Source organism: Protopterus annectens, chromosome 10.part0 (genome assembly GCF_019279795.1).
Source record: "Protopterus annectens isolate FY-2018-M chromosome 10.part0, PAN1.0, whole genome shotgun sequence".
Taxonomy (NCBI): domain Eukaryota; kingdom Metazoa; phylum Chordata; order Ceratodontiformes; family Protopteridae; genus Protopterus; species Protopterus annectens.
The window spans coordinates 1583867478-1583894484 of NC_056744.1; the positions used below are offsets into that span (position 1 = coordinate 1583867478).

At 41.4% G+C, this 27007-nt stretch overlaps 1 protein-coding gene across 1 annotated transcript in view; it reads left to right on the forward strand.

Annotated features, from left to right (window-relative positions):
• STX4 (syntaxin 4) overlaps positions 1–27007 on the forward strand; it is a 1371134-nt gene that overhangs the window by 153830 nt on the left and 1190297 nt on the right. Inside the window, exon 2 of the mRNA XM_044086236.1 lies at positions 12411–12512. Coding sequence (XP_043942171.1) covers positions 12411–12512 — 102 coding nt within the window. The remainder of the gene's footprint in view (positions 1–12410; positions 12513–27007) is intronic.

The following is a 27007-nucleotide window of genomic DNA, read 5'->3' on the forward strand; positions in this document are numbered from 1 at the left end:
TGCTTGTAGACGAAGGTAATGTTTATGTTAGTGCATGCATTTTTATTTGCAAATTTTTAGCCTACCCTTTTGGGGGCACCTGGCATTTGGGGCAAGAAAAATTGAAGAAAATGGCGTCGGCTGCATCTTTTATACCCCTGGCGCACTGACGTCAGGGAAGAGGCGACAGCAACCGACGCTGGACCAGGACTTTGGAATTCAGGCCGACTGCGGGTAGCCTGCCAGCAGGATAACCCAAGTGTAATGACTGCAACAGTGAATACACTCGAACATCTACATTTATGGTAGGTACACCACTGTACTTTTCCCTTTGCCTAATCCATCCACCCTTTCTAAATATTACATTTTGTGAATCACCCGCCAGTATTCAAATGCTGCAACAGTGATCCAAGGAAGGACACAGAACACTTGTGTAAGAACTTGTCATAGCAGTAAGTGTCCTACTGATCATCTTTGTAGTATTTCTTCATCTCCTTTTTTTGTGCAAATATATTGCTGCCTATTGTCTTATGGACAAAGGTGGAGACATTATCTGCCTTCCCTTTTAGCTAACCTTTCACTATTACCTGTTATATTTCCTTGGGTTTAAGGTAGTGTGAGGACCATACCTTCATACTTAGAGCTCTGTGAAAGATTTTGGCTTTGGTACCCTGTCTGGATTTCCATGTTATGTGGCGAGATAACGCAACAGTGTTGGAATATTGCATCAGTGATCAGTAACAGACTTCAACTGTTAGGCAAGTTCTTATACAACTGCACTTTCCTTTGAAGATGTACTTGTTCTTCACTAAGAGACTTGTTGTAGCCATCATTTTCTAGATGATGTGGGGGATACAGCAGCCTTTTAGCAGCAGTTTATGTTCTTGTATCATTGTGACTTGTTTATGTGAAAATTTGCAGTTCTCATTCACGTTCCCCAGTTGCATCAAAATTGGTAATAAGTCCACCCAGGGTTTTATAGAGTTGGAATGCATAACTGGCAGCAGTATTTGACACAGAATACATGACAGTTAAGTGAAATGCTCACAAAGCAGAGTTTTTAGAGAGAGACTTTTTCAGCAGTATTACAACTTTTTTTTGCTATTGACATTTCAGTGTGTAAAGAAGTTGAAAGTCCCCATGTACAAAGGTTTTAATTTGCTGCTTCTTTGTGGATCATAGAGATACACTGGTCTCTTGTTTTGGAGATATGATAAATTGTAAATAAATTATTGAAATAATAATGATTTACAAATTCTATCCAGTAGTATGTAAAGAACAACATAATATTTAAATCCAAAAAGAGCTCTGGAAGGGGGAGAGCCACACATCAGCCATTTTTTTACTCAAATTATTATTATTTTGATTAAATAACACAATAATTTAATACATTCATAACATTCAATAACTATTTACAGTATTTACATTCAGCCTGACAAAAAGGATTCGGATAAAAACATTTGTAGTTAAATAACAAGTTAATATATAAACTATGATAGTTAGGAAGAGTTTGGTTCCATCTGTAAGGTGTCAGTCAAATTCAAAACTTTCTTCCACAGACTATTAACCAGTGGCTTAGGAAGTTCTTAACTCTTTAGTTTTTTTCTCCATTAGTATGCATTTCTTCAGTGATGATAGGGATTCCTTCATTGTGGGTGCTGCATTAAGAGTTCCATCTTCTAGTTATACATTTTCTGGCTATTGTTAACAACAAATACAGGTCATCTTTCTTTATATTATTACTATTAACAACATTCATTAAAATTAAGGATTTTATCCAAACAAATATATCAGTATAGATATTTTGAAAAAAATTATTCCCGTATGGTTTAATATTAGTACAGTTATAAAAAATATGAGACCAGTCAGCATTAGTGGACAGATGACGTCTCCAACATAACTTGCTGTTTGAAGGGTTCATTTTTGAGAGTTTCTCAGGTGTCAAAAAGGATCTGTGTAGAAATTTCCAATGAAAAATCCTCCAGAATTGTAAGAAGTTAGTTTAACTGAAAATTGTTTGTTTTGCCTTCCATTGATAATGATACTCGAAACCCTTTAGTTAGCTATTGCCAGTAAGAATCTTTAGGAGCTGTCTTAATAGACAAAGTGTTATATAGATATGATAATTCATTCATAACATTGATATTATTATATAGAATTCCAAAAACCCAGTTTATAATTTCTGGTACAGTTTTGAAGGATGAGTTGTGTATTATTCTACACAGAACCTTTGTGTATGCTGTGACACTCTGAAGAACCAACTAGTCATTAGGAGATAGGCCACAGGTTGACAATATACTTTGTGTGTTCAAAGCTTGTTGGTTTTCAATGCATTGCAACCAACAAAATAGGTTAGTTTCCCATAAACCAAAAATCTCTTTTTTTTTTATCAGGGAAATCCCCTGTAATAATAAATGGTATTAAAAATCTATGCCACGGTTTTATATCTAAATTTGTGTTAATGAATTTTCTAAACGCATCAAAAATATTGTTTATTAGTGTTAGTTTAGTTAATTTTGTTGTACTATACTGTAAAGTTAAACTTAAATAGTGCCATATCTTATCTTTGCCAGTTACCAAAGCATTTCTTGGTAAATAATTTTCATTCATTAGTATAATTGAGTGTAACTGTTTCCATTTGGAAGAGTATCTAGGATTTATTCATTTCATCACTATTTTAATTATAGATTCCTTTATATAAGTTTCAATCTCTGGGAATTTTAACCCCCCCTTGTTCCCATTTTCTGATATGATGAGAATGTGCCGCTCTATTTCTTTTGCGTACCATAGGAATTTCATCAGAGTTGAAGTGATTTATTTAAGGATTTTCTTTCCTGGTGGAAGTATAAGGGCTTGTGCTATATATAATATTTTAGGTAACAAAACCAATGCCATTTTAATCAGTCTTTCTTGCCACACGGTGCCATTTTATTCAGTCTTTCTTGCCACACGGTGCCCGAAGCAGAAGCAGTTCGCAAGTGCCGGTCGGCCGACTCCTGAAATTTTTGTATTTGAGTTTCAGAACCGAACTCTTCAAACTAAAGCTAAGTACACCATTGGGGAAACTTTTTCTTGCTCCTTACCGATATCAGTAAAATTTAATAATTGCATGACTTGTGGGAAGCAAATACCTCATAAGGCTTTTCATTTGTACTGTATTCCTTGCCTAGGCCCTGATCACAATGTGCCTTGCTGTCGGTTTTGTGCAAGATTTAACCAACGCACTATTAAGTGTCGGTATATTTTTGCTTCTAAATATTTTGGTTCAAGATTTAGTTATCCTGAAATGTCGTCTGTTAGCAATCTGACTACCGGAGTTCATAAACACAAAGAAAAAGACAGAGTCAGACCGTTGAGGTCTAAAACCGACAAAACTTCTCCTAAGCCAGTCGCCGGTAATCAGGTGCTTTTGCAGCCCCTGATACCCGCTACTTTTGAGTCGCGGGCCTCTACCAAGACCCATTTGGAGTCTGCCATGAGATTCTCAGAGTATTGAACCCGCGGATGTCTCTCTCTTGGATGGGTCCGGAGCCGCTGAGCAGGACCTGAATTTTGTGCTGGAAAAACTTATCCTGTCTCCTTTTGAACCAGCAGCTACTGCGGATATAAAATTTCTGTCTTGGAAAACAGCTTTTCTTTTGGCAGTCACTTCAGCAAGAAGGGTTTCAGAACTACAGGCTGTCATGGCAGTGGAGCCTTTTATTATATTTTACCCTGACAGGGTGTCCCTCAGGACCAATCCTTCTTTTATGCATATGGTGGTATCCAGTGTGGCTCTGAACCAGACCATTCACCTGCCAACATTTTACCCAAGTCCGCAGAACAAGGGGGAGCGGATTCTGCGTTCATTGGATGTACACAGACAACTAAGATTCTACTTAAACAGGACCAAATTTCTGAGAAAGTCTGAGCAACTACTGGCAGCATTTGCTGCAGGGTCAGAGGGGAAGGCTATATCAAAGCAGACTATTTCTAAGTGGATAAGCCACTGCATTTGTTTCTGCTATTTGCACCATGGTAAACTTGTGCCCAAGGGGATCAGATCACATTCCACCAGGGCTGCCTCTACTTCAGCAGCTTTTCTCAGAGGAGTCCCAACCAAAGACATTCTAGAAGCTGCTACTTGGAGCTCTGTTCATACCTTTACAAAGCATTATCATTTACCTCTTTTCTCCAAATCCAGGACAGGCTTTGCCACTGCAGTTCTGCAAGGCCTTATAGCTGCTCCTAATGCTGTTTAGTTCCATCCTCCCATCCATAACTTTGGGATTCTACCCAAATGTAATGACTACAACAGTGAAACACGAAGAACATAGTACAGTTGTGTACACTTACCATAAATGTAGATGTTCGAGTGTGTTCACTGTTGCAGTCCGGGTTACCCACCCGCCATCCCCCTTTCTTTACCTTTTCTTTCCTTCACTATACTCAAAAGCCTTTGTGGTGTATTTGCTTTTAGTTGAAGGTAAAATTTATGATGTCCTTCAAGGATGCATCTGCAGTCATCACAAATGGGTTGTCCTGCCTCAGGCAGCCCTTCGGTCGGCCGGATTCCAAAGTCTGGGTCCGGCGTCGGCTGTTGTCGCCCTTTCCCCGATGTCAGAGCGTCTGGGGTATAAAAGCGTCAGCCGACGCCATCTTCCTCAGTCTTTCTTGCCGTGTGGTGCCCGAAGCAGAAGCAGTTCGCAAGTGCCGGCCAGCTCCTGTAATTCAGCTAACCGAAGACTTCAAAAGTTAAGTACCCCGTTGGGGACTCTTTCTTGCCTCAGCCGATGTCAGATAAAGTTAATAATTGTTTAACTTGTGGGAAACAAATACCTCATAAGGATTTCCACTCTTACTGCCTCCCCTGCTTAGGCCCAGACCACGATGTCTCAGCCTGTTCAGCCTGTGCTTCCTTCAACCGACGCACTCTTAGACGTCGGTCGGAGTTCGCAGAGGAGTTTTTTGGGGCTAGTTTTTCTTATAAAATGCCGTCGGAGACCCCGACTTCACTTTTAACTAAGAAACGGAAAGACAAGGACCGACACACACGGCCTGCGGTTTTGGCTAAAACCACGGCTAGGCCTACCGCGAGTGTCTCGGTCTCTGCTGATACCGAGTCCTTGGAACTTCCGAACCCTGAAACAGTACAACCGACAGCCTCGGCCCCAGAGGCTCCCGCCGAGTCGGTTTTGGAATTGCCTTCAGAGACTGGTGTTTTGGAAGCTTCCGACACCATACCACTAGACAAAGCTACACCAGCTCGTGGTGCAGCCAGGCCTCCTGCATCCATGTCCATTAAGGCCTTCACCAGGGCTAAAGCTACTAAGCACACTAAAGCCATGCCTCCCAGGGTTATTCCTCAGGGACCCTCTTCTAGTTCCCAGATCCTAACCTTGGCAGAGGATTTTATCTCTTTAATCAGGGGCTCTCAGCCCCATCCAGACAGGGGCTCCCAACCTCCTCTAGACAAAAGGCCCAGGGTAGATCCCCTCTCCTCAGAAGAGGCCTCGGATGGCTCGGATCACTCGGACTACCAGGAGGAGGCTTTTTGGCCTACGAGAATTCGGATGCAGAGGATTCTATCCCCTCAGCCTCCCCTCCTGAAGAGCTTTCCTTTGGGGAGACCCTTCAGTCTATGAGAGAGCATTTCAAATGGCAGGGCCAGGAATATTCTGATTCCAGAAAAAGACTAAGAACTTTTCTTCATTTACCTCAGCATAGACCTTTGGCTATCCCTCCTGTTTTAAATGTCATTGATGATGTGTACTCTGACTCTAGTATGACCCCTGACACTCTGCCTCCGGCTCCTGTTAAACCCAATAGGTATTACAGGGTCCCGGACTCACATAATTTTCTTTACAAGGCCCACTCTGCTGATCCTTAAACTATTTCCCAGGGCCCTAAAGGGGTTGCAGCTGTTACTACTAAGAACCCACTCCCCTCTGCAAAGGAGTCCAGGACTTTAGAGAGATGGGGTAAAAAAGTGTATACTTCTGCCACTCTTTCCATGAGGGCATTAAATTGTCCATTTCATATGATACAGTACCAAGAGTATTTGTTAGAAGAAATGCATAAGAAACTGTCTTCTACTGAACCCTTGATCGCAAATCCCTTCAGGATCTGGTGCATAATTCCCAGCAGGTTAGCAACCATTTCTTGCAGTGTGGTTATGATGCATTGGAAGCTTCATGTAGGTCAGCAATGACAGGTGTAGTCATACGTAGGCATGCTTGGCTGAAGGAACAATCTCTGCCAGACCATGTTAAAGCTAAGCTTTTGGATGCTCCACTGGAAAAGCAAAGGTTATTTGGTTCCACTGCTCAAGAGGTCCTAAAGAAATTTGAGGAAAAGGCAAAATCTGTACAAACAGTTAAGGATTTTCTTCAAGTCCAACCACCACAGAAATTGGCCTCCAAGAATTAGTCCTTTCCGGACACAGAAAGATTTCAGAGAGGAAGATAAAGGCGTGCCAGAGGTAGAGGGCAAGCTAGGGGCTCCTACAGAGGCCGTCAATGGCAACCTCCAAACCAAACAGGTAGTGCAGGACCTGCAACTGCTGCACAAGGACAAACTCAATGACTTTACTTTGACTCCGCCAACCAGGGCTCAATTAGAAGCACCTTTGGGCGGAAAGCTTTCTTTATTCTCAAAAAATTGGCACAGCATTACAAAAGACAAATGGACACTGCAAATAATAGACAACGGATACAGGTTCCATTTCCATACATTGCCAAAAAGAAAAGGCATGCCCGGTCTACCACCAAATCAAAGGGCAGAGGCTTTGAAACAAATCTCAAGCTTACTACAAATGAAAGCTATAGAAAAAGTTCCTCTTTCAGAACAAGGCCAAGGATTTTACTCCAGACTATTCCTTGTTCCAAGAAAAGAAAATCAATGGAGACCAATTCTCGACTTGTCCGCACTGAACACTTATCTCATTGTGCCAAAATTCAAAATGCTGACTCTACAGCAACTCCTTCCCATGCTGGGCAAGGGGTCTTGGCTGGTGACTCTAGACCTCAAGGAGGCATACCTGCATGTCCCTATCAGACAAAGTTGCAGAAGACACCTCAGATTTCTTGCAGGGTCAGAGCATTATCAATTCTCAGCATTGCCGTTTGGCTTATCTACTGCGCCCAGAGTATTCACGAAATGCCTGGCATCAGTAATAGCACACTTCAGACTTCAGGGGATTCAAATATACCCATATCTGGATGACTGCCTTATACAAGCGGACAGCCAACAAACTTTGGTAAAGGACTTAAATTATGCCATCAATCTTCTGCAGGCCTTGGGATATACAGTCAACATGCACAAATCAAGACTTGTTCCATCCCAAAGAATAATCTTTTTGGGTGCGGATCTAGATACAACCACCCAAATGGCTTATTTCACAGAAGAAAAACAAAGACAACTACCGGATTACTTCAAGAATCTGACAAGACAAACCCAGCTGGCTGCAAGGAAAATCCTGCAGGCCCTGGGTTACATGGCATCCTGTATTCTTTTGATCCCACAAGCAAGGCTACATATGAGGAAGCTACAGTGGTACCTAAGGAGTTTATGGACTCAGCACAGTCACAGTTTAGAAGCTTTAATCCCACTCATTCCATGCCTTCAAAAGGAATTTCTGTGGTGGGCTCAGGCCAGCCAATCCAACAGGGGGTTGCCCTTCACAAAGCCAAAAACCTCCCAAACTATTACAACGGATGCTTCAGACCTAGGTTTGGGAGTACACATGGAGGGCAGAGGTATTCAAGGACAGTGGTCACAGAAGGAGCTACGCATGCACATAAATCAAAAAGAAATGCTGGCAGTGATACATGCAATCAAGGCCTTCAAACCCTTTCTGCATCAAGGCCACCTACTAATAAGGACAGACAACACCACAGTTATGTGGTACATAAACAAGCAAGGAGGTACCCATTCCTACCCTCTTTGCAGACTGGCAATGAAACTATGGGATCTTTCCTTGAAACTCAATATACAGCTGCAAGCTCAGTTTGTGCCAGGGAAAGACAATACACTGGCGGACAGCTTAAGCAGAAATATCATCGATGCGCACGAATGGATGCTGCACCCGGACATTTTCTTACAGATAACACAATCTTGGGGGATGCCGGACATAGATCTATTTGCATCCCCCCACAATCATCAACTGAAGAAATTCTGCTCAAGGACATACCACCCACAAGCGTGGAAAGTGGACGCTCTCTCTTTCAGCTGGAGAAATCTAACAGTGTATGCATTTCCACCTATTCCATTAATGACCAAGGTGTTACTGAAGATCAGGACAGAGCAGCCAAAAGTAATTCTGATAGCTCTGGACTGGCCAAGACAGCACTGGTACCCACTGCTAAGGAGCATGTCACGTACGAAACCATGGCCTCTTCCTCTATGGCCACTTCTGACACAGCACAGATGCAAAACTCTACATTCCAACCTGAGAACCTTGCAACTGACAGCCTGGAGAATACCTTGACTCCTCCTCAGGATAAGCTATCCCAGAGAGTGAAGGATATTATTATGGAAGCTCCGCCTTCCACAAGAAAGGCATATTCAGCAAAATGGAAAAGATTTCTCATTTGGAACACCACAAAGGGCCTGGATACGACAGTGATGAACATGGCACATATCCTGGAATATTTGGCAGAAATGTTCCACAATGGTCTGTCTTACTCTTCTGTTAAAATTCATGCTTCAGCAATTTCAGCAGAGTACAATACTGATCCACCTGTCTTCTCTCATCCTCTCCTAAGACAGTTTCTAAGAGGAATCAAAAACATCAAACCTCCTCGGAAACCACCTCTACCCGCTTGGGACCTTAACTTTGTGTTGGAAAAACTAACGCTGCCTCCCTTTGAACCAGCAGCATCTGCAGATCTACAGTACCTTTCATGGAAGACTGCCTTCCTTCTGGCCATAATCTCAGCAAGAAGAGTTTCGGAGTTGCAGGCCCTGATGGCAGTACAGCCATTCATTATTTTTCATCAGGACAGAGTTTCATTGAGAACTAATCCTACATTTATGCCAAAGGTGGTATCCAGGGTTTCATTAAACCAAGCCATTCACTTGCCTACCTTCTTCCCAAATCCACAAAACAAAGGGGAGAAACTTCTGCACACCCTGGACATTCACAGACAGTTGCGCTACTACTTGGACAGAACTAAAGGTTTCAGAAAAGCTGACCAGCTGTTGGTAGCATATGCTCCTGGTACTCAAGGAAAAGCAATTTCCAAACAGACAATTTCAAAATGGATAGGAAATTGCATTCACTTTTGTTACTCCTTTCATGGAAAGACTGTACGAACTAACATTAGACCTCATTCCACGAGAGCCACAGCCACCTCCACAGCCTTCTTAAGAGGGGTGGCTACCAAGGACATTTTAGAAGCTGCCACATGGAGCTCCGTGCATACATTTGCCAAGCATTACAATTTACCTTTATATTCCAGATCCAGAGCAGGCTTTGCTACGGCTGTCCTGCAGGGTATCTTAGCTACACCATCCTTTTCTTAGTTCCTCCACCCCCAGATTGGCTATGGTATTCTACCCATTTGTGATGACTGCAGATGCATCCTTGAAGGACATAGTACAGTTTTGTACCTACCATAAATGTAGATGTCCGATAGGTATGCATCTGCAGTCAGGTTTACCCTCCCTCCTTCCCTCTGTGGTATTCTTGGGTACTTACCCCTAATAGCTAGCTGGGGGAATCTATTGTGGTGTATTTGTTTTTATATATATATATATATATATATATATATATATATATATATATATATATATATATATTATTGTGCATGTTTGGATTTTTATTGCATTTCTCCAAATTTAGCCTTCCTTAGAGGGCACCTGGCATCTGGGGCAAGAAAAACTGAGGAAGATGGCGTCGGCTGACGCTTTTATACCCCAGACGCTCTAACGTCGGGGAAAGGGTGACAACAGCCGACGCCGGACCCAGACTTTGGAATCCGGCCGACCGAAGGGCTGCCTGAGGCAGGACAACCCATTTGTGATGACTGCAGATGCATACCTATCGGACATCTACATTTATGGTAGGTACAAAACTGTACTTTTCTAAAAGTGCATTTATATATTTACTGTTTATTTATATAAATATTTTTGCTCCCCATTTGGGGGGCACCTGACATCTGGGGCAAGAAAAACTGAATAAAATGGCATTGGCTGCATGTTTTATACCCCTGATGACCTGACGTTATGGAAGAGGAGACAGCAACCGACGCATGACCCATGACTTTGTTATTCAAGCTGACTGAGGGCAACCTGCCAGCAGATTACCCAAATGTAATGACTGTAACAGTGAATACACTCTAACATCTACATTTATGGTAAGTGTACACAACTGTACTTTATGAAGATGCTTATGAGAGGTAGCATAAGAATTTAATTTCAGTTTTTCCGTAGCTAAATTAGTTTTATGGGATAATATTTCATTGTATTTATTTACTTCTTCTAAACAACACACAGTTATAAGACTTATTCACCTTTTGACAGCAGTACAAGTGAAAGAATTTTGTAGCGTTGGACATTAAGCCCTTTGCCCTATGCAGCATCAAGTTATAGATTTTGTTGCAGAGAGCCTGCTAGTTTGGAACTTTATCTTAATGGTAAGAGCAGAGCACCTCACTAACCCTCTTCAAGACAAATCTTGATGAGTGGATGGGAAACAGAAAATTCAAAAACACCAGTGGCTCTGCTTGACAGATGCACTGGGAACTAAGGTCAGGTGGCACTATGCCAGGGTAATCCTATGGCTTGGCTTGTAAAGGCCCCAGGGCCATTAGCCTAGTACACAACTATGAACTTATGAAAAGTTAGACCAAAACACACAAAAGAGATTTTGGCACTCATTTGTCAGGCTGAGCAGAAGTAGGACAGACACCTCCAGGAGTAGAATTTGATTTATGGAGTCTTCCTGGAGTTGATCCAGCTGGAGAATGCCTTCAATAGATCTTTACACTTCCATTCACAATAATCAATTGACAAATTTCTCTCCTGGACTCCATGGTAGAAGGCCTGGAAGACAGATGCATTTCTTTCTTTTCTGTGGGCAGGAGTGTTCCTGACTGCTTCTCCATCATTTGCACTAATATCCTGAGTCATTCTGAAGATTCAGAGGGACTGTTGAAAATCGTGCGGTGCTTCCCTTCTTGGCCAGGCAATGGTAGTTCTTCCATCTTTTTGGAAATGACCAGGGGCAATAACCACAAACTTCCTTACAGAGAGGGTCTGCTTGCACAGGACAAGGGGGTGCTTCATTATTAATTCCTTTTGTTAATCATGAGATTACTTTGTTGTTCCATTATATCACATGTTCAGTTTTACTGGCTTTCCTCATTTGGCATCTGTGTGACAGTTTATCTTTTATTAAAATTGAGAGCTCTTCAAGTGAACCATTCTAATAGGGTGGTGGTTCTGCATTGAGACTTGAATTGCCTAGCTGAAGGAAAGGCAAAACCACCTTTTGACCAGGATTTTTTGATACCAAGTCTTTTGAAGCTAACACTTTGGTCGAGGAGTGTCAGATTTGTAAATTCTAATTGTTCTTCACCACAGGCTGTAATCCATAGTAACGGAGGAGACGAATAGTCTTGTATTGCAATCCATTTTTATTCATATGGTTATATCTGACATTGCCCTTAACCCCCCCCCCCCAAAAGTACTTTTTGGGGAGCTTCTGTTCAACATTTAGAAGTATAGCTTATGGTTTAAGGATAAGTTGTTTTAGGGAGACAAAACAGATAAAATGCCATAGTACAGTTGTATAAGGTACAAGCCTTCAGAGTATGATGGAATCCATTCCTACTTCCGTGGTAAGATCCACTGTTCCTCTTCCCGTCATATTAGATGGTTGAATCCATTTAATGTTCCTAGTAGGAGCACTCTTCCTCCTTCTCTTTCTTTACATGTTTCTTTTGCGTTGTGATGTCTCTTGGTGTACTGCTTCTGGTTGAGAGGTGCAAGCCTTTCTAGTGATTGCTAAGATTATTCTACAGTCTTTGCATCTTTTTGCTCACGTTAAGTCCCAGAACATGTGATTGGCTGTGAACTTTAGTGGACTCAAGACACCCGGATAAAGTATTTGTGGTGAGAAGTACAGGTGAAGTCTACCATGCTAAAGGTCTTCTAAGTATGATCTGCCCATTTAAGAGAAGTGGTTCCACGTGTGTGTGTGTGTGTGTGTGTGTGTGTGTGTGTGTGTGTGTGTGTAACTTCAGCATGTAAAGTCGGTCTGTTTCTGAAGCTGAGTTATAAGTGTCACAGCATGTTAGCGTCAACCTGGCTAGCAAGTGAGCTGGAACTCAAGAATGAAGAGCTGCCAGAGAGAGATGTAAATTTTTCATTCACCAACTCTTAAGTATGTCACACAACTGTACTTACTGTGCGGAAGTGTTAATATCTGTGGTATATTTTATTTGTAGGGCCTTCCTGATGTTTCCAAAATAAACAGTTCGTCAAAAAGCAAAGAAGAGGAAAAGCTGCTTGAGCCTGACTCTGAACTAATCGATGATATCTTCCTGCAGGTATGCTCATGCCTTTTTAACTAATTATTTTATTCAAGTGTTTTGAAAGGTACACTGGAAACATTTATTCTTACATAGCTGTCAAGAGTATACAGCATTGTAGGTGGGGCAGGAAGGGAGAACTAGGGAATGAAGTGGGGAAAGTTTTAACTGTGCTCTTACAGAAAGTCTGATGATGATCTTTGTAAAGGAAGTGAGTACACTGTTTATTTTCAATAGATAGATTCTTCAACTTTAACTATGTGTAAGAGGTATGTAGTATAGTTACACCGCATGTTGTCCCATTTAGGTTTCTTCATAGGCTAAACCATGAAACAGAAGCTTTACCATGCATCTTTGAGGAAATATTCTATTTTAAAAATGTGTGACCTTAGGTTTAGAATGTTTTCTTTTGTTTGGCAAAGACCTTGTATGTAGAGGCTATTAGGACATGGCCCTCCTACAAAAGCTCTTCCACAAAAAGCTGCATTTGAATTTTTTTGCCATATGTGAGATTTTTTTCAGCCTCAAAGTGTAGAGCATTGTAACATAAACCACTAATTTTCCCAGTTAACCAGCAAAACTGTTGGTGAAATAGATAGCGGTTGGCCATTGTATGGCAGTGACTCAGAGTGGTAGAGAACGTCTTGTTGTAAAGGCCTGATGCATTCCTGAAAGACAGCTGGAGTAGCAGTGTAGCATTCATCCTTTTTCTAGTGATAAACTCTTACTTCACTCAGCAGTGCTCAAAGAAGTTTGCCTCGAGGTACAGGAATAAGGAAGAGTATGCAATTACTTCCAACATTTTGGCATTTATAAAATGTGTGCTTCAATGTGCTTTTTGCAGTTATGGTACATCTCCATCATCTTTGCTAGCTGCGGTACATTTCACATACTTTGCATTTAAACTTCAATGAAAATATCCTCTTGTGTTATGTGGTTTGTAGTGCGTATTGAATGGGTCTTAATGGTGCGGAGGAATGGCTTTGTATGGAAGTCCAATAATTTTTTATGAAAATGTTTTTTGATGTCTTTAAATAATTTAAGGGAGCTTTGTAATGAATGAGAGCAAGTCTGCAGCGGTGAACTTGTGTTATGCTGCAGTGGCATAGATTTTAGAAATGGAAAGTCTGGCCATTCTGTTTCTGTTGGATCATTATGTTTGTCTTCTGATTATTCTGTCTGTCTTGAAACAAAGAGATATGGGGAGGGTACATGGATTGATGGGCTTGAATTTTATAAGGATGAATGCTATATGTGAGTCATTAGTCTTCATTTGTATGAGATATAAAGTTTAGATGGAGGTGAGGTGTAATACCAGGTAAGTGTTAATGATTTTTACAGTAGACTCTTTTGTAACTTTTGTACCTGGCAAAGCAGACATGTCAAGAATCTCCGATATTACTTCACTGCATAAATCTAACCAACATAAAAAGGGCCATGGACCAACAGTGGAGGCACGATTTTATTTTGTCATGTTTATTGAAGTGAATGATCTGGAAAGCATTTCACCCATTTCATTACTTGTTAAACCATGTACACAAGTTTGAGCACATTTCCCACAAAGCAATGAAATAGAGAACAAGAAACACCCTTCCCACCCCCATTAGATTACTCATCACTAATAAATTAACGTCAGTATATACACATTCCCTTTAGATGCACATCAGGTGAAAACTCTAATCTCCTCTACAACAGCCCCACCATGTGTAATTTCCTCTAGCCGTTGTGCTTCAGTATCTCGCCTCCTGCATTTCTGTGCAGAATACCTAGCAACCAACAGCCAGGCTTCCTTTTAAGTTTTGCCTGTCTTGACCTTTCAAGAGCAAGGCGTATTCCCCCTAGAAGTCTTTCTGTCCCTCAAATCAAAACCCTTTATCTGTCATTTTCTCCTTTCCCCTTGCCTTTTGTACAATAGCCATTGACTACATTCCACTCCCATTTACTTCACCCCTTACCTCTGTCTGTCCCACTCCTTTGAAGCCATCCAGCTGTCATTTATGTTTCCCTTTGGCTACCATCCAGATCCCTATTTGACTTTCTAACCAGAATCCCTCTCCCTATTCTAATCACATTTGGTTAGCACATTTGATAAAGTCCAAACTCCTGTGTAAACCTTTGAAAAGTATCCAGTATGCCTGGTGACAAGTTATCGACCTCTGATAGCAGTAATGTACTGTCATCTGCAAAACAAAAAAATCAACAGAGCTAAGCATCCCCCACTTGTACGTGATCCAGAAAAGCCTGCAGTCTCTAAGTTAAGTTGTCCATTGCTAACAAAACCAAGGATGCATTATCTGTGGCATAATGGGTACGTTGTTGCATTCTGGTTGCTGTGGTTGCAAGCTCCCTTCTTGTAAGGGGTAGTATGTAGGTGTTTATCCAGAGCCTACATAAAGGTGCACTTCTTTGAACCATGGGGCGGGGGGATAAAATTGGTATGGGGCAGGGGGATAAAATTGGTATTAGTAAAGCAAGAAAGTATTTGCTTTCATCTGCACTTAGTCACCTACAGTTTTCTGCATTGTTGTATTTTTCAAACTTTTACTGGAATTTCACCTGTTTTATGGAAAAAATGCTCACCAGCTGTTGTATTTGCAATCCCTTTGACTGTGTTTCCCGCAGTGTTGTAAAAGTGTGTTTCTAATGTTAAAGTTGCTTTTTTCTGCCTTAAATGCACTTTATCAAAACTGGCCAACTTAATTCACAGAGTTTGTAAGATAAGAGCTTGTACTGGTTATTCTATGGTAGGGAATAATTTGAGACTGTTTCTAGGGATTTTGCATTATTTGCTGAAGCCATAGCTTTTTTTTCATTGTCTCTTTCATTTTTCCTGCTTGGGAATGCTGAACAGTGTTGCTCCATGCAGCACTATGCATCCTGTATTTAGATACACAAAGGCAGTTTCTTTTTAATTTTTGCAAAGTAATTCAACCCATAGGCTGTACTGCATAAGGTTTATGGATGTGGTGAGAGAGGATATGCAGGTGGTTGGTGTGACAGAGCAAGATGCAGAGGACAGGAGGAAATGGAAACGGTTGATCTGCTGTGGCGACCCCTAACAGGAGCAGCCAAAAGAAGAAGGCGGCTGTACTGCATAAGTCAGTGTTATATAGTTCAGCTAGATAAACAACTGGTATTATCCCATATAGTAAAACTAACTGTGATGTTGTATACACATGCACGTGCACACACACAACTAAAATCAGTTGCAGTTTAAATTTAAATTGATTAAATCTGCATCTTCTGCTTAATAACTAGGCAGTGAAATGTCAAGTTCTGATTTTCTGAACTAAAATGGATGGACAGCCCCCCAATTGTCATCCTCATAGCACTTGGTATCCTCAGACAGTGTAGCAACTGCAGTGTTCACAGACAATGACCTCTTACACAGCAAAATGCATACTGTTTCTGAGAGATGCAAGTTTTAAGTAACATGGAGGTAATTCTCTTACAAAAAAAAGTCTGTGAGCAACAACACTGTTCTATAGTACTCCACTCAAATGCACACAGAGTTATCTTACGCTGAAGATATAAAATAAATAAATAAAAAAGTCATTGCCCAAGTCTTCTAGATCCTTTATGTCTAGTGTCCATGAAAGCCACACACCACATCACCCATTGGTATAGCCACAATAGAGAGTCATCAGGACGTAGTTAATCTGAAATCCACTACTCCAAACCATTCTACAAATAAAAATCCACAGTCAGATGCACCGATTTAGTTGTGACTAGTTTAGACAAGAAGAGAATGACAGTGAATGGTCTTTCAGGTGCCAGGATCTCTGACATCTCTAGAGCCCTTTAGACCCTTACACTTACGAATATGACATGGGTGACGGTCTGTGTGAGGGTAAATGCTCGGATGTACAAAACCCTGAGGGAAATGCAAAGCGATGTCGGAACTCACTAGGCATTCCCCAGATGCAGGCAAGACCTTTCCTTAGCAAATCACTAAAGCACACACCAAAAGCACATCAAACACCACACTTATGCCTGCACCCAGTGGTCTGCAAAGAACAAAGCCCATACGGCAAACTCTTTACTTAATACTCTTGTCATTTGTGATTCCATTGTATGGTTAACAAATGCCCCACTCACCAAGTTGGAGAAGATTAGTTAGTTGCCTGTCTGGAGCCAGGGTCCTCCGTATCATGCAGCCACTTAAGTCACTGCAACCCAGTACAAATGTGATTCTGTCATGGTCCATATAGGTGTAAATGACCTGAGATGTTCCTCACTGGAGTATATGAAAAGAGACATTGTGGATCTCTTTGAATGTGTCACAGACAGGTAAAAGCCCTGCACTCAACAGTAATCTAGCCAAGGATGGTGCCACAGTATAATCATAAAATTGATTTTAATAATTGTATTATTTTCTGATGTCATTACATGGGGATTAAATATCTGTCAACATGAGAGGACATGGTTAACAGACCACCTGCCCCCCCCACCCCCACCCCGCCCCAAGTCTTTTGGATATTATCTAAAACTTTATCATACCCTAAGATCTTTTTTTAGGCAGTGCCAAAAATGACAAAATACCAACACGGCAAAAAAAGACTCAACACCTTTACGCTGTTACTGTTCAGTGCTGGGAACCTCAACAAAAAACTCCACACTCTACAGACTCATCTAACTCTGGAGAATGGATTCATTTGTGCTGTTACTGAGACTGTTTAAAGTAGTAAAAAGTAGTGCAAGGTTACAGTGCCTTTCACACATTTACACCAACAACAGCACAAACTGGGACTAAAGGTGGAGGTGTCTCATTCTACATTAGCAACAAATATGCCTTCAGGTTGATCATACAGGATGATGCTATAGAGTTCATCCTTGTGCAAGTCACCATTGATAAGGTCCCTTGCCATATCTTAGCTAGCTGTAGGTCACCTTCTGTGTCCCAAGAGTCTCACAACTTGTACTTAGACATATTAGAGGTGCTTATTATAAAAATACCCTATTCATGGGTGACTTCTACTACCCTTCTGTAGACTGGGTACGTACACTGCCTCAGACTTACAGGCACAATACTTTCTGGACTTCGTCAGCATGAACAGTCGACCAGATAGTGCATGCTGCAACCAGAGGATCAAACATACTGGATCTGTTGTTCACAGACATGGGACGAACGTTGCACCTAAGTTCACAGATGACTGTAAATTGTGAGCTGTTGTATATCTCCCCCCATGGCACCATCATCTTGTAAGAGGGTCTAACACAGACAAATAACTGTTAAAGCCACTGCTGAATACTCAGCACCAAGAAATGCATTATAATGTCCTTTGGAAATTTGCCAACCAAGTTAATTACTGCATTAATTAAACACCCATAAGAGTTAACCTGGTAGTTAGGGATTTGGTAGCATATGTAGATATTAATCTTGTGTTCGACCCACACATATCAAAGCCAGTAAGAAAATCTTTCTATGTCACCCAATTTATAGGTAAGCATATGGCATCCAGGACTAAGGAAGTCATACCACTCTACTCAGCCCTTATCAGACCCATCACTAAGTACAGTGTCCCCTCTGGCATGTACCTAACCAGACATTTGCAACAGTTGGAATGCCCCAAAAAGTTCCTCACCAGCACAGTACAGGGCAAGAGTGTTCCTGCCTTGCATAGGTTGCCTAAAGGCCTCTATCTCTGCACTGTTCTCCAACAGACTACTGAGAGGTGATCTATGCCTAGTTTGTAAGGCATCCTCAGATCCAGCCGTGGTGGATCTTTTACACATCCACAAAACAAACAGCACCAGAAACCCTGGATCCAAGGATTTGAACTTCACTTGTGACATAAATAAAATATGCTGTAGAAAGAGATGTAGGTCTCAAAGGATCCCCATGTTATACAGTAGGCTCCCACCCATGTGAATCAGAGTTCATCCCTGACCATAGTCAAATGAAATCTTGACCACTGGATGGGAAATTGTAAATTCCTCGGGTCTGTCTCCCATGTCTTTGATGGACTGAGACTGTCAGTAAGCAAAATATTCTCCAATTAACACCTCACCCCGCAAGAACCCTTAGCTACCGCCTTACTAACACAGCCCTCTTCCTAATAGATGCCCAAGGTACTATGGGGAAAAATTGTAGGGGTGTGTGGCTAGGCTTATAAAGGCCCTAGTGTTCACTAGCCTATTGTAAACTTATGAACCTGTAAGATCTCATCAATGTGGTTCTGCTCAATGTTAAGCATCTTCGCAACAAAATACCCAACCTTGAGAGACCCTCTGCATTTAGAGCGATACATGTGTATGTAATCATCAAAACTTATTTACACATTCCGATAGTATACTTACCTGCCAGACTACTTCTGTTTTGTTTTGTTTTTTGTTTTTAAAACAAGAAACGTCTTTATTAAATTATCACATATGATATAGCTAATCTTACATTTATATAAATGAAAACAAACCATCCTGATACAATTCTAGTTGCGAACATTATACACTACAAGTCATGTTGACACAATTCTTGTTGCAAACATTATACATTGGTGGGAGGTTAGTGTAATGGTTAAGGTGCTTACCGTAGAAACACAAGGTGCAGAGTTTGATTCTCGCAATTCTAGTTGCGAACATTATACACTACAAGCCACGTTGACACAATTCTTGTTGCAAACATTATACATTGGTGGGAGGTTAGTGTAATGGTTAAGGTGCTTACTGTAGAAACACAAGGTGCAGAGTTTGATTCTCACATGGGGTAACTGGTTAGGCTTAAAATGGCCCCCCCCAAGGACAGTTAGCCTAGTACAAATCTATGAATCACTTATCTATCCAGTCATTGCCAGTCTTGACATATAGCTCATTCAAATCCTGCCTTCTTTTAAACCATGTCCCTCCTGTGTGTATATTGTTCCCACAATTCCCACTTTTTCCTATGTAATTTGCTCCTACCCGTTTCTAAAGAGCCAAATTCCAGTTGGTTTATTTCTCTTATTATATTCACTCCTTCTAGTACAGCTGATTTAGACTTTGATTTCCATTTTCTAGTAATTGATTTTTTTTGGTATCTACCAAAATTGGACCCAGCAAGGTCTTCCTATGTCTAGGCAATTCTGATTCTGTGTCATGGCTTAAAAAAAATAATTTCCTTAGTTATACCAATTTGCTCACCCAGTATCTCTGACAAAGCAGTCTGCAAGGAATCTTTAAAGTCTGCCAACTCATTACACTCCACGAAAATATGTTAACAGTTACCTCTTTCTTCCCCATCACACCTCCAGCATTTGCTGTCCACCTGCGGAAAAATTCTTTGGAGTCTACTCAGGGTATAAAAATACCTTGCTGGTTCAGCTGATTTTGTCATATAAAAATACCTACGTAAACACTTCCAAGCAAAGATCCTAAATCTTCTAGATTTTTGTTGCATATTTGGGAGACGTATATATATCCCTCATTGTTACTTTGTGAATTGCTTATCCATTCTGTCTTCCCAGTCCTTTCCTTTCAGCATCACTGAGCCCCTAAGCAAGTTTGTGGATTTCCATTTGAAAGAATTTGTGTCCACACTCGAGTTTGTATGTAAAGATTCATGGGAATTTTTAGCCAGTATGCTTCTGGACATTGACATCTCTGATATTTTTATGATAACTATAGATATTGTCGAGCTTTTCCCCAGTATACCACACGACACGGGCATAGAATGGTTCAGTGAGACATTAGCCACGGAAGCAGGGTTGAGCAACAATTTAATAAATCTCATAGTAGAATTCATGGACATCACTCTACACAACAACTTCATTTATTTTAATGGTGAATTCTTCCAGCAGAAAAGTGGCGTAGCAATGGGTGCTCCATGTGCTACGGCATATGCTAACGTAGTATTACATAAATGGGAAAAGCTCTTTATCCACTCTACTATGTGGAAGCAATTTATAGTTTACTACAAAAGATATCTGGATGATATTTGTATTCTTTGGCAGGGGTCAAAAGAAAAATTCCTAGAATTTTTTGACTATTTAAACAGGACAACAGGTTTTCTTTCTTTCACCTATGAAATCAGTAACAACACACTGCACTATTTAGATGTTCTACTAACCAAAGATACAAAAAAGAATGGATTCCAATCACAAATCTACAGAAAAAGCACATATTCAAATACTTTTTTACACTTTGACAGTGGTCACCCACTGTATATCAAAAAAGGAATCATAAAAGGACAGCTCATCCGGGCTTCAAGAATGTGCAGTTCCCTGGATCTTTTCTTTCAGGAGGTTGATTTTTAAGAACGTTATTTTTAGAAAGAGGCTACCCCTTACTACTCTTCCAAACAACATTAGCAGAGGTTTTGAAGAAAAGAGACTGCTTTTATCCCCCCCTATTAGGAATAGGTTTACCTTTACCAGCCAAACAAGTTGAAACTAACACACACAAGAATTTTGTATATACTTATACCAGTGACTCGTATTTTATAGAGAACACTATTAAAAGTTTTTGGCCAATTGTTACAATGCAGGAAGATATTAGTGATTTTCTCCCCAAAACTATTAATTTTACAAGAAAAAGGGACACCAATCTCAAGGGAATCTTTGAACAGAGTATGCATTTTACGCAGAGACACCCCAACAATGGTTTTATTAAAAGGCTGGGAACATTTAGTTGTGGTAGATGTCACCAATGTTCCTATATTTTACAAGATGACCATGTTAATATACCCTCTAGAAAACTCACTTTAATTGCTAACAGTCACTACTCTTGTACATCGACTGGGGTGGTTTATTTGGGTTTATGCCAAGTCTGCCCAGCTTTTTATGTGGGCAAGACAGAAAGAGCACTTAAACGTAGAATCTATGAGCATTTATATGAAGTTGACAAAAAGAAAGATACTAATGCATTTTTTAAGCATTCCCTTACTTGCCCGAGCATGTCCCTCAAATTTTTCGTCCTAGAAAAGGTGACTCATGACCCAAGGGGGGGGGGGACTGGGAGACCAGGCTTGGTAGTAGGGAGCTTATCTGGCAATTAAAATTAGACGCTACTAAGCACCCAGGGTTGAATGAAAATATTAGTTTGTCCTATATACTAAAGGCTAACAGAAACGTTTTATAACTTATTTATTTATTTGTTATAAATATCGTTATTATTAAGTTCACAAGATGGTCTCAATTTTTAATATTTTTCCATACATTTTTAATATTTCTAATATTTTTTTAAAATTTATTAACAAGCGCACTAATTATTGCAACCGATGAATCCGCATCAACATTACACACACAAAAAACTGCACATGTACCTTAATGTGTTGGCGGCATAATTATCGTGGACTGATATACGATTTTCTAGAATTACATACATCCAAGATCAATATTTATTATAGATTATATTATTTGGTTTATTTTTTTAACATTCATTTAACATTTATTTGTTTATATTACGATTATGAATTTTACACATGGAATTATGTAGCTCTTTGATAAAGGGAAGTTCAGTACAACACTGCACACACTCACTTAGTTATGGGAGATTAACTCAGGTAGACTGTTTTTGTGCAGGTACAGATATATCCTGTATTCTTATTATTTTAGCTACTTAAGTTATTGCTCACAAACAAGGGTTAAAAGTTTATTAAAGCTTCCCTAATTTTTACGGCAGGATGCAATGTAATTGAAAAGAAGTTGTTTTTCACTATTCAACAACATACCTGACTTTTTATGTTTTTATTAATATTCAAGCTTTTTTAAAAAAAAATCAAGGTTTTGCATTTTTAATTATGTAGAATGGTTACTGCAGTTTCGAGTGTTCATCACCAATTCACTAAAGACTAATTGGATTATTTATTCAAATTCATTTTTTGATTGACTAATTTTTTTTTGTTAAACTATTTAAGCTCAGTGCATTTGAAAGATGGCTGTACTTGAAAAAGCCCGGTATCACCAGGCGAAAGCGCTTGTTCTTCACTCTGTTTGCTTCTATTTTATTTTGTTCGTGATAATAAAAAGTTTTACTGGATTCAGCACGTTAGCTTTGGAATTACTACGATTGTGACTTTCTTTGGCTACAAACAGCAGGAATCGTTATTTATACTTAACTTTTGTTCCGGTTGTTTTGAAAATTTGGATCTGGTGAGCTTCTGCTTTCCACTGTTTCTGGATGTCCTTCAAGGATGCATCTGCAGTCATAACAAATGGGTTGTCCTGTCGTCAGGCAGCCCTTCGGTCGGCCGGATTCCAAAGTCTGGGTCCGGCTTCGGCTGATGTCGCACTTCACCCGACGTCATCTCTGCTGGTCTTCGGGTATAAAGGCATCAGCCGACGCCATTTTCTTCAGTCTTTCTTGCCGCGTGGCGCCCGAAGCAGAAGCTGTTCGCAAGTGCCGGTCGGTCAGATCCAGAGATTCCTACTACCGAATACTACTTCGAAGACTTCTAAAAAGCTAAGTACCCCGTTGGGGACTCTTTCTTGCCTCAGCCGATGTCAGAAAAAGTAAATAACTGTTTAACTTGTGGGAAACAAATACCTCATAAAGATTTCCACTCATACTGCCTACCTTGTTTAGGCCCAGACCACGACGTAGTTGCCTGTTTAGCCTGTGCTTCCTTCAACCGACGAACGCTTAGGCGTCGGTCGGAGTTTGCTGAACAGTTTTTCGGCTCAGACTTTGCGTACATTATGCCGTCGGATCCTCCGACTACCCAAATAGTTAAGAAACGCAAGGAAAAAGACCGACACTCGCGGTCCACGGTTTCGGCCGAAACCACGGTTAAGCAAACCGAGAGTGTCTCGGTTTCGGCCGAAACCGAGAAAACCGGTCAACCCTCAGCCGAATCCATGACTACTACTGAGGCCCCTACTACCTTAGTTGAATCGGCCTCTGAAGTTTTGCCTACTACTGTGGTTTCTACTGATTTATCGGACACCATCCCTTTGGATGCCTCTACCCCAGCACGTGGTGCTGCTAGGCCTCCTGCTGCCATGTCTATAAAGGCCTTTACCAGGGCCAAAGCAGCCAAAACTGTTAAATCAGTGCCTGTTAAGGCCCCCTCACACAGACACACTTCTAGTTCTCAAACGCTAACTCTGGCAGAGGATTTAATCTCCTTAATTAGGGGATCCCAATCTCACCCTGACAGGGCCTCTCAGCCCCAGAAAGAGACCTAGGGCAGAGCCCCAGCCAGAGTCTTCTGATGATTCTTGGATGACTCACATACTACAGATCAGCCAGAGGCTCCTTTTTCTACTTATGAAGACTCGATGCTGATGAATCCATTCCATCTGCCTCTCCACCAGAGGAATTTTCCTTTGGGGAAACCTTACATGCCATGAGAGAACAATTCCAATGGCAGGGACAAGATTTCTCAGATTCAAGAAAAAGGCTTAGGACCTTTCTGCACTTACCGCAACATAGACCCTTAGCTATACCTCCAGTCTTGCCTGTTGTGGATGATGCATTTAATGATGTTTGCACTGCACCTGATTCTTTACCCCCTGCCCCTGCAAAACCAGACAGATTTTACAGGGTACCTCACACTCATCACCACCTTTTCAAGGCCCCACTTGCAGATCCTGAGACTATTTCCCAAGGGCCTAAGGCAGTAGCTTCTACCTCAGCAAAGAACCCTCTCCCTTCTGAAAGGGAATCCAGGTCCTTAGACAGGTGGGGCAAAAAGGTATACACCTCTGCTACTCTCTCAGCCAGAGCTTTAAACTGTCAGTTTCACATGATCCAATACCAAGAGTTTATGCTTGATCAGTTATCTAAGAAACTGTCCTCTGATGAATCCTTAGATAAGAAATATGTTTTAGAAATGGTAAATAACATACAGCAGGTTAGTAACCATTCTTTAAAATGTGGCTATGATGCACTGGAGGCTTCATTTAGGTCAGCCATGACTGGCACAGTAATAAGAAGGCATGCATGGTTGAAAGAGCAGGTCCTGCCGGATCATGTTAAAGCAAAGCTGTTAGATGCTCCGATGGATAAGGACAGTCTTTTTGGTACCCCTGCTCAGGAAGTAATGAAGAAAATGGAGGAGAAGGCAAAATCTGTTCAAACAGTTAAGGATTTCTTACAGGTTCAGCCCCCAAGGTTTAGCAGGAACTGGCCTGCCAAAAATTGGTCCTTTCCAGATCCCTCAAGATCTCAAAGAGGCAGGTATAGACGCTCTAGAGGTAGAAATCAAGCCAGAGGAGGCGCTTATAGAGGACGCCAGTGGCAAGGCAATAACCACCGAGGTACGGACACAACCACTGCCACTGCAACAGGACAATCACAGTGACTGGCCTCTGACACCGCCTACCAGGGAGCAAATAGCAGCACCTTTAGGCGGAAAGTTAACCTTATTTTCAAAAAATTGGCACTATATCACAAAAGACAAGTGGATTTTACAAACCATAGACCAAGGCTACAGGTTCCACTTCCACACCTTACCAGTGAAAAGAGGAATGCCAAACCTACCTCCAACTCAAAAAGCAGAAGCTCTAAAGCAGGTAGTTCAACTAACACAGATGAGAGCTGTGGAAAGAGTTCCAATAGCACAACGGGGCAAAGGATTCTACTCCAGACTCTTTCTAGTTCCAAGAAAAGAGAAAAGTTGGAGACCTATACTCGACCTGTCCGCCTTAAACACTGACGTCATTGTCCCAAAATTCAAAATGCTGACCCTACAGCAACTTCTTCCCATGCTGGGCAAGGAGTGTTGGCTGGTAACTCTAGATCTCAAGGAGGCATACCTGCACGTCCCCATACGACCAAATTGCAGAAGATACCTCAGATTTCTTGCAGGATCAGAGCATTATCAATTCTCAGCATTGCCCTTTGGCTTATCTACTGCGCCCAGAGTATTCACAAAATGCCTGGCATCAGTAATCGCTCATTGCAGGCTACAGGGAATCCAAATTTATCCATACCTGGACGACTGCCTGTTACAAGCGGACAACAAAAACAAGCTGACAACAGATTTACAAAGGGTCATTTGCTTACTACAAGCCCTGGGATACACAGTCAATTTAAAAAAGTCAAGACTGATCCCATCCCAGACAAGAACTTTCTTGGGTGCAGAATTGGACACAGTAAAACAAATGGCATTCCTGACTGCAGAAAAACAAGAACAACTTCCTCTTTACTTCTTGGCATTAACAAAGCAGAACAAACTAACAGCAAGAAAAGTACTGCAGGCCTTAGGCTTTATGGCATCATGCATACTCCTGGTCCCCTATGCCAGGCTGCATATGAGAAAATTACAGTGGTACCTAAAGAATTTATGGTCTCAGCACAGGCACAGCTTAGAAGCCGAAATCCCACTAATTCCATGCCTCAAGCAAGAGTTCCTATGGTGGGCCCAAGCATGCCAGTCAAACACAGGCTTGCCCTTCCACAACTGTCAAGCAAACCAAACCATCACAACAGACGCCTCAGACCTAGGCTGGGGGGTGCACATGTTGGACAAATGCATACAAGGATTGTGGACTCCAGACCAGCTGCACCTGCACATAAACCAAAAAGAAATGCTGGCAGTAAAATTAGCAATCCAGAAATTCAGGCCATTCCTCAAAGAAGGCCATTTAATGATAAGGACAGACAACACCACTGTCATGTGGTACATCAACAAGCAGGGAGGCACCCATTCTTACCCTCTATGCAGAATGACTATGGATCTTTGGAACATGGCTCTGAGCCACAACATCCAGTTACAAGAAATATTTGTGCCAGGAAAAGAAAACATCCTAGCAGACATACTAAGCAGAACCACCTTGGATGCTCACGAATGGATGCTGCACCCGGACATCTTCAAGACCATCACAAAGAAATGGGGAATGCCCCAAATAGACCTATTCGCATCCCCACTCAACCACCAGCTCAAGAAATTCTGCACAAGGACGTTCCACCCGCTTGCATGGAAGTTGGACTCTCTGTCCTTCAGTTGGAAAGGCCTAACAGCTTATGCATTTCCACCTCTCCCTTTGATGCACAAGGTACTACTGAAAATCAGAGGGGAACGCCCAAGGATAATTCTGATAGCTCCAAATTGGCCAAGACAACACTGGTATCCTTTGCTGAGGAGCATGTCACAGGGGAGAATGTGGTCAATACCCCTGATGCCTTTGATGTTAACTCAGAACAACTACAGCATCCTACACCCAAACCTAAAAACCTTACAACTGACTGCCTGGAACATCACATAACAACAACTAACCCAGGCTTATCTCAAAGGGTTAAAGACATTATCCTTGAAGCCCGCAGACCTTCAACAAGAAGGAACTATGCAGGAAAATGGAAAAGGTTTGCCGCTTGGAGTGCTGAAAAAGGAAAAGATGTGTCCAACATAGACATTGCTAGCATCCTGGAGTACTTGGCAGAGCTTCTTCATACAGGCCTGTCCTATTCCTCCATCAAGATACATGCATCAGCTATTTCTGCAGAATACAGCTTCGATCCACCTGTCTTCTCACATCCTCTACTCAGGCAATTCCTCAGAGGGATCAAGAATGTAAAACCTCCTAGGAAACCACCATTACCAGCATGGGACTTGAATTTCATGCTAGAAAAATTGACACTCCCACCATTTGAACCAG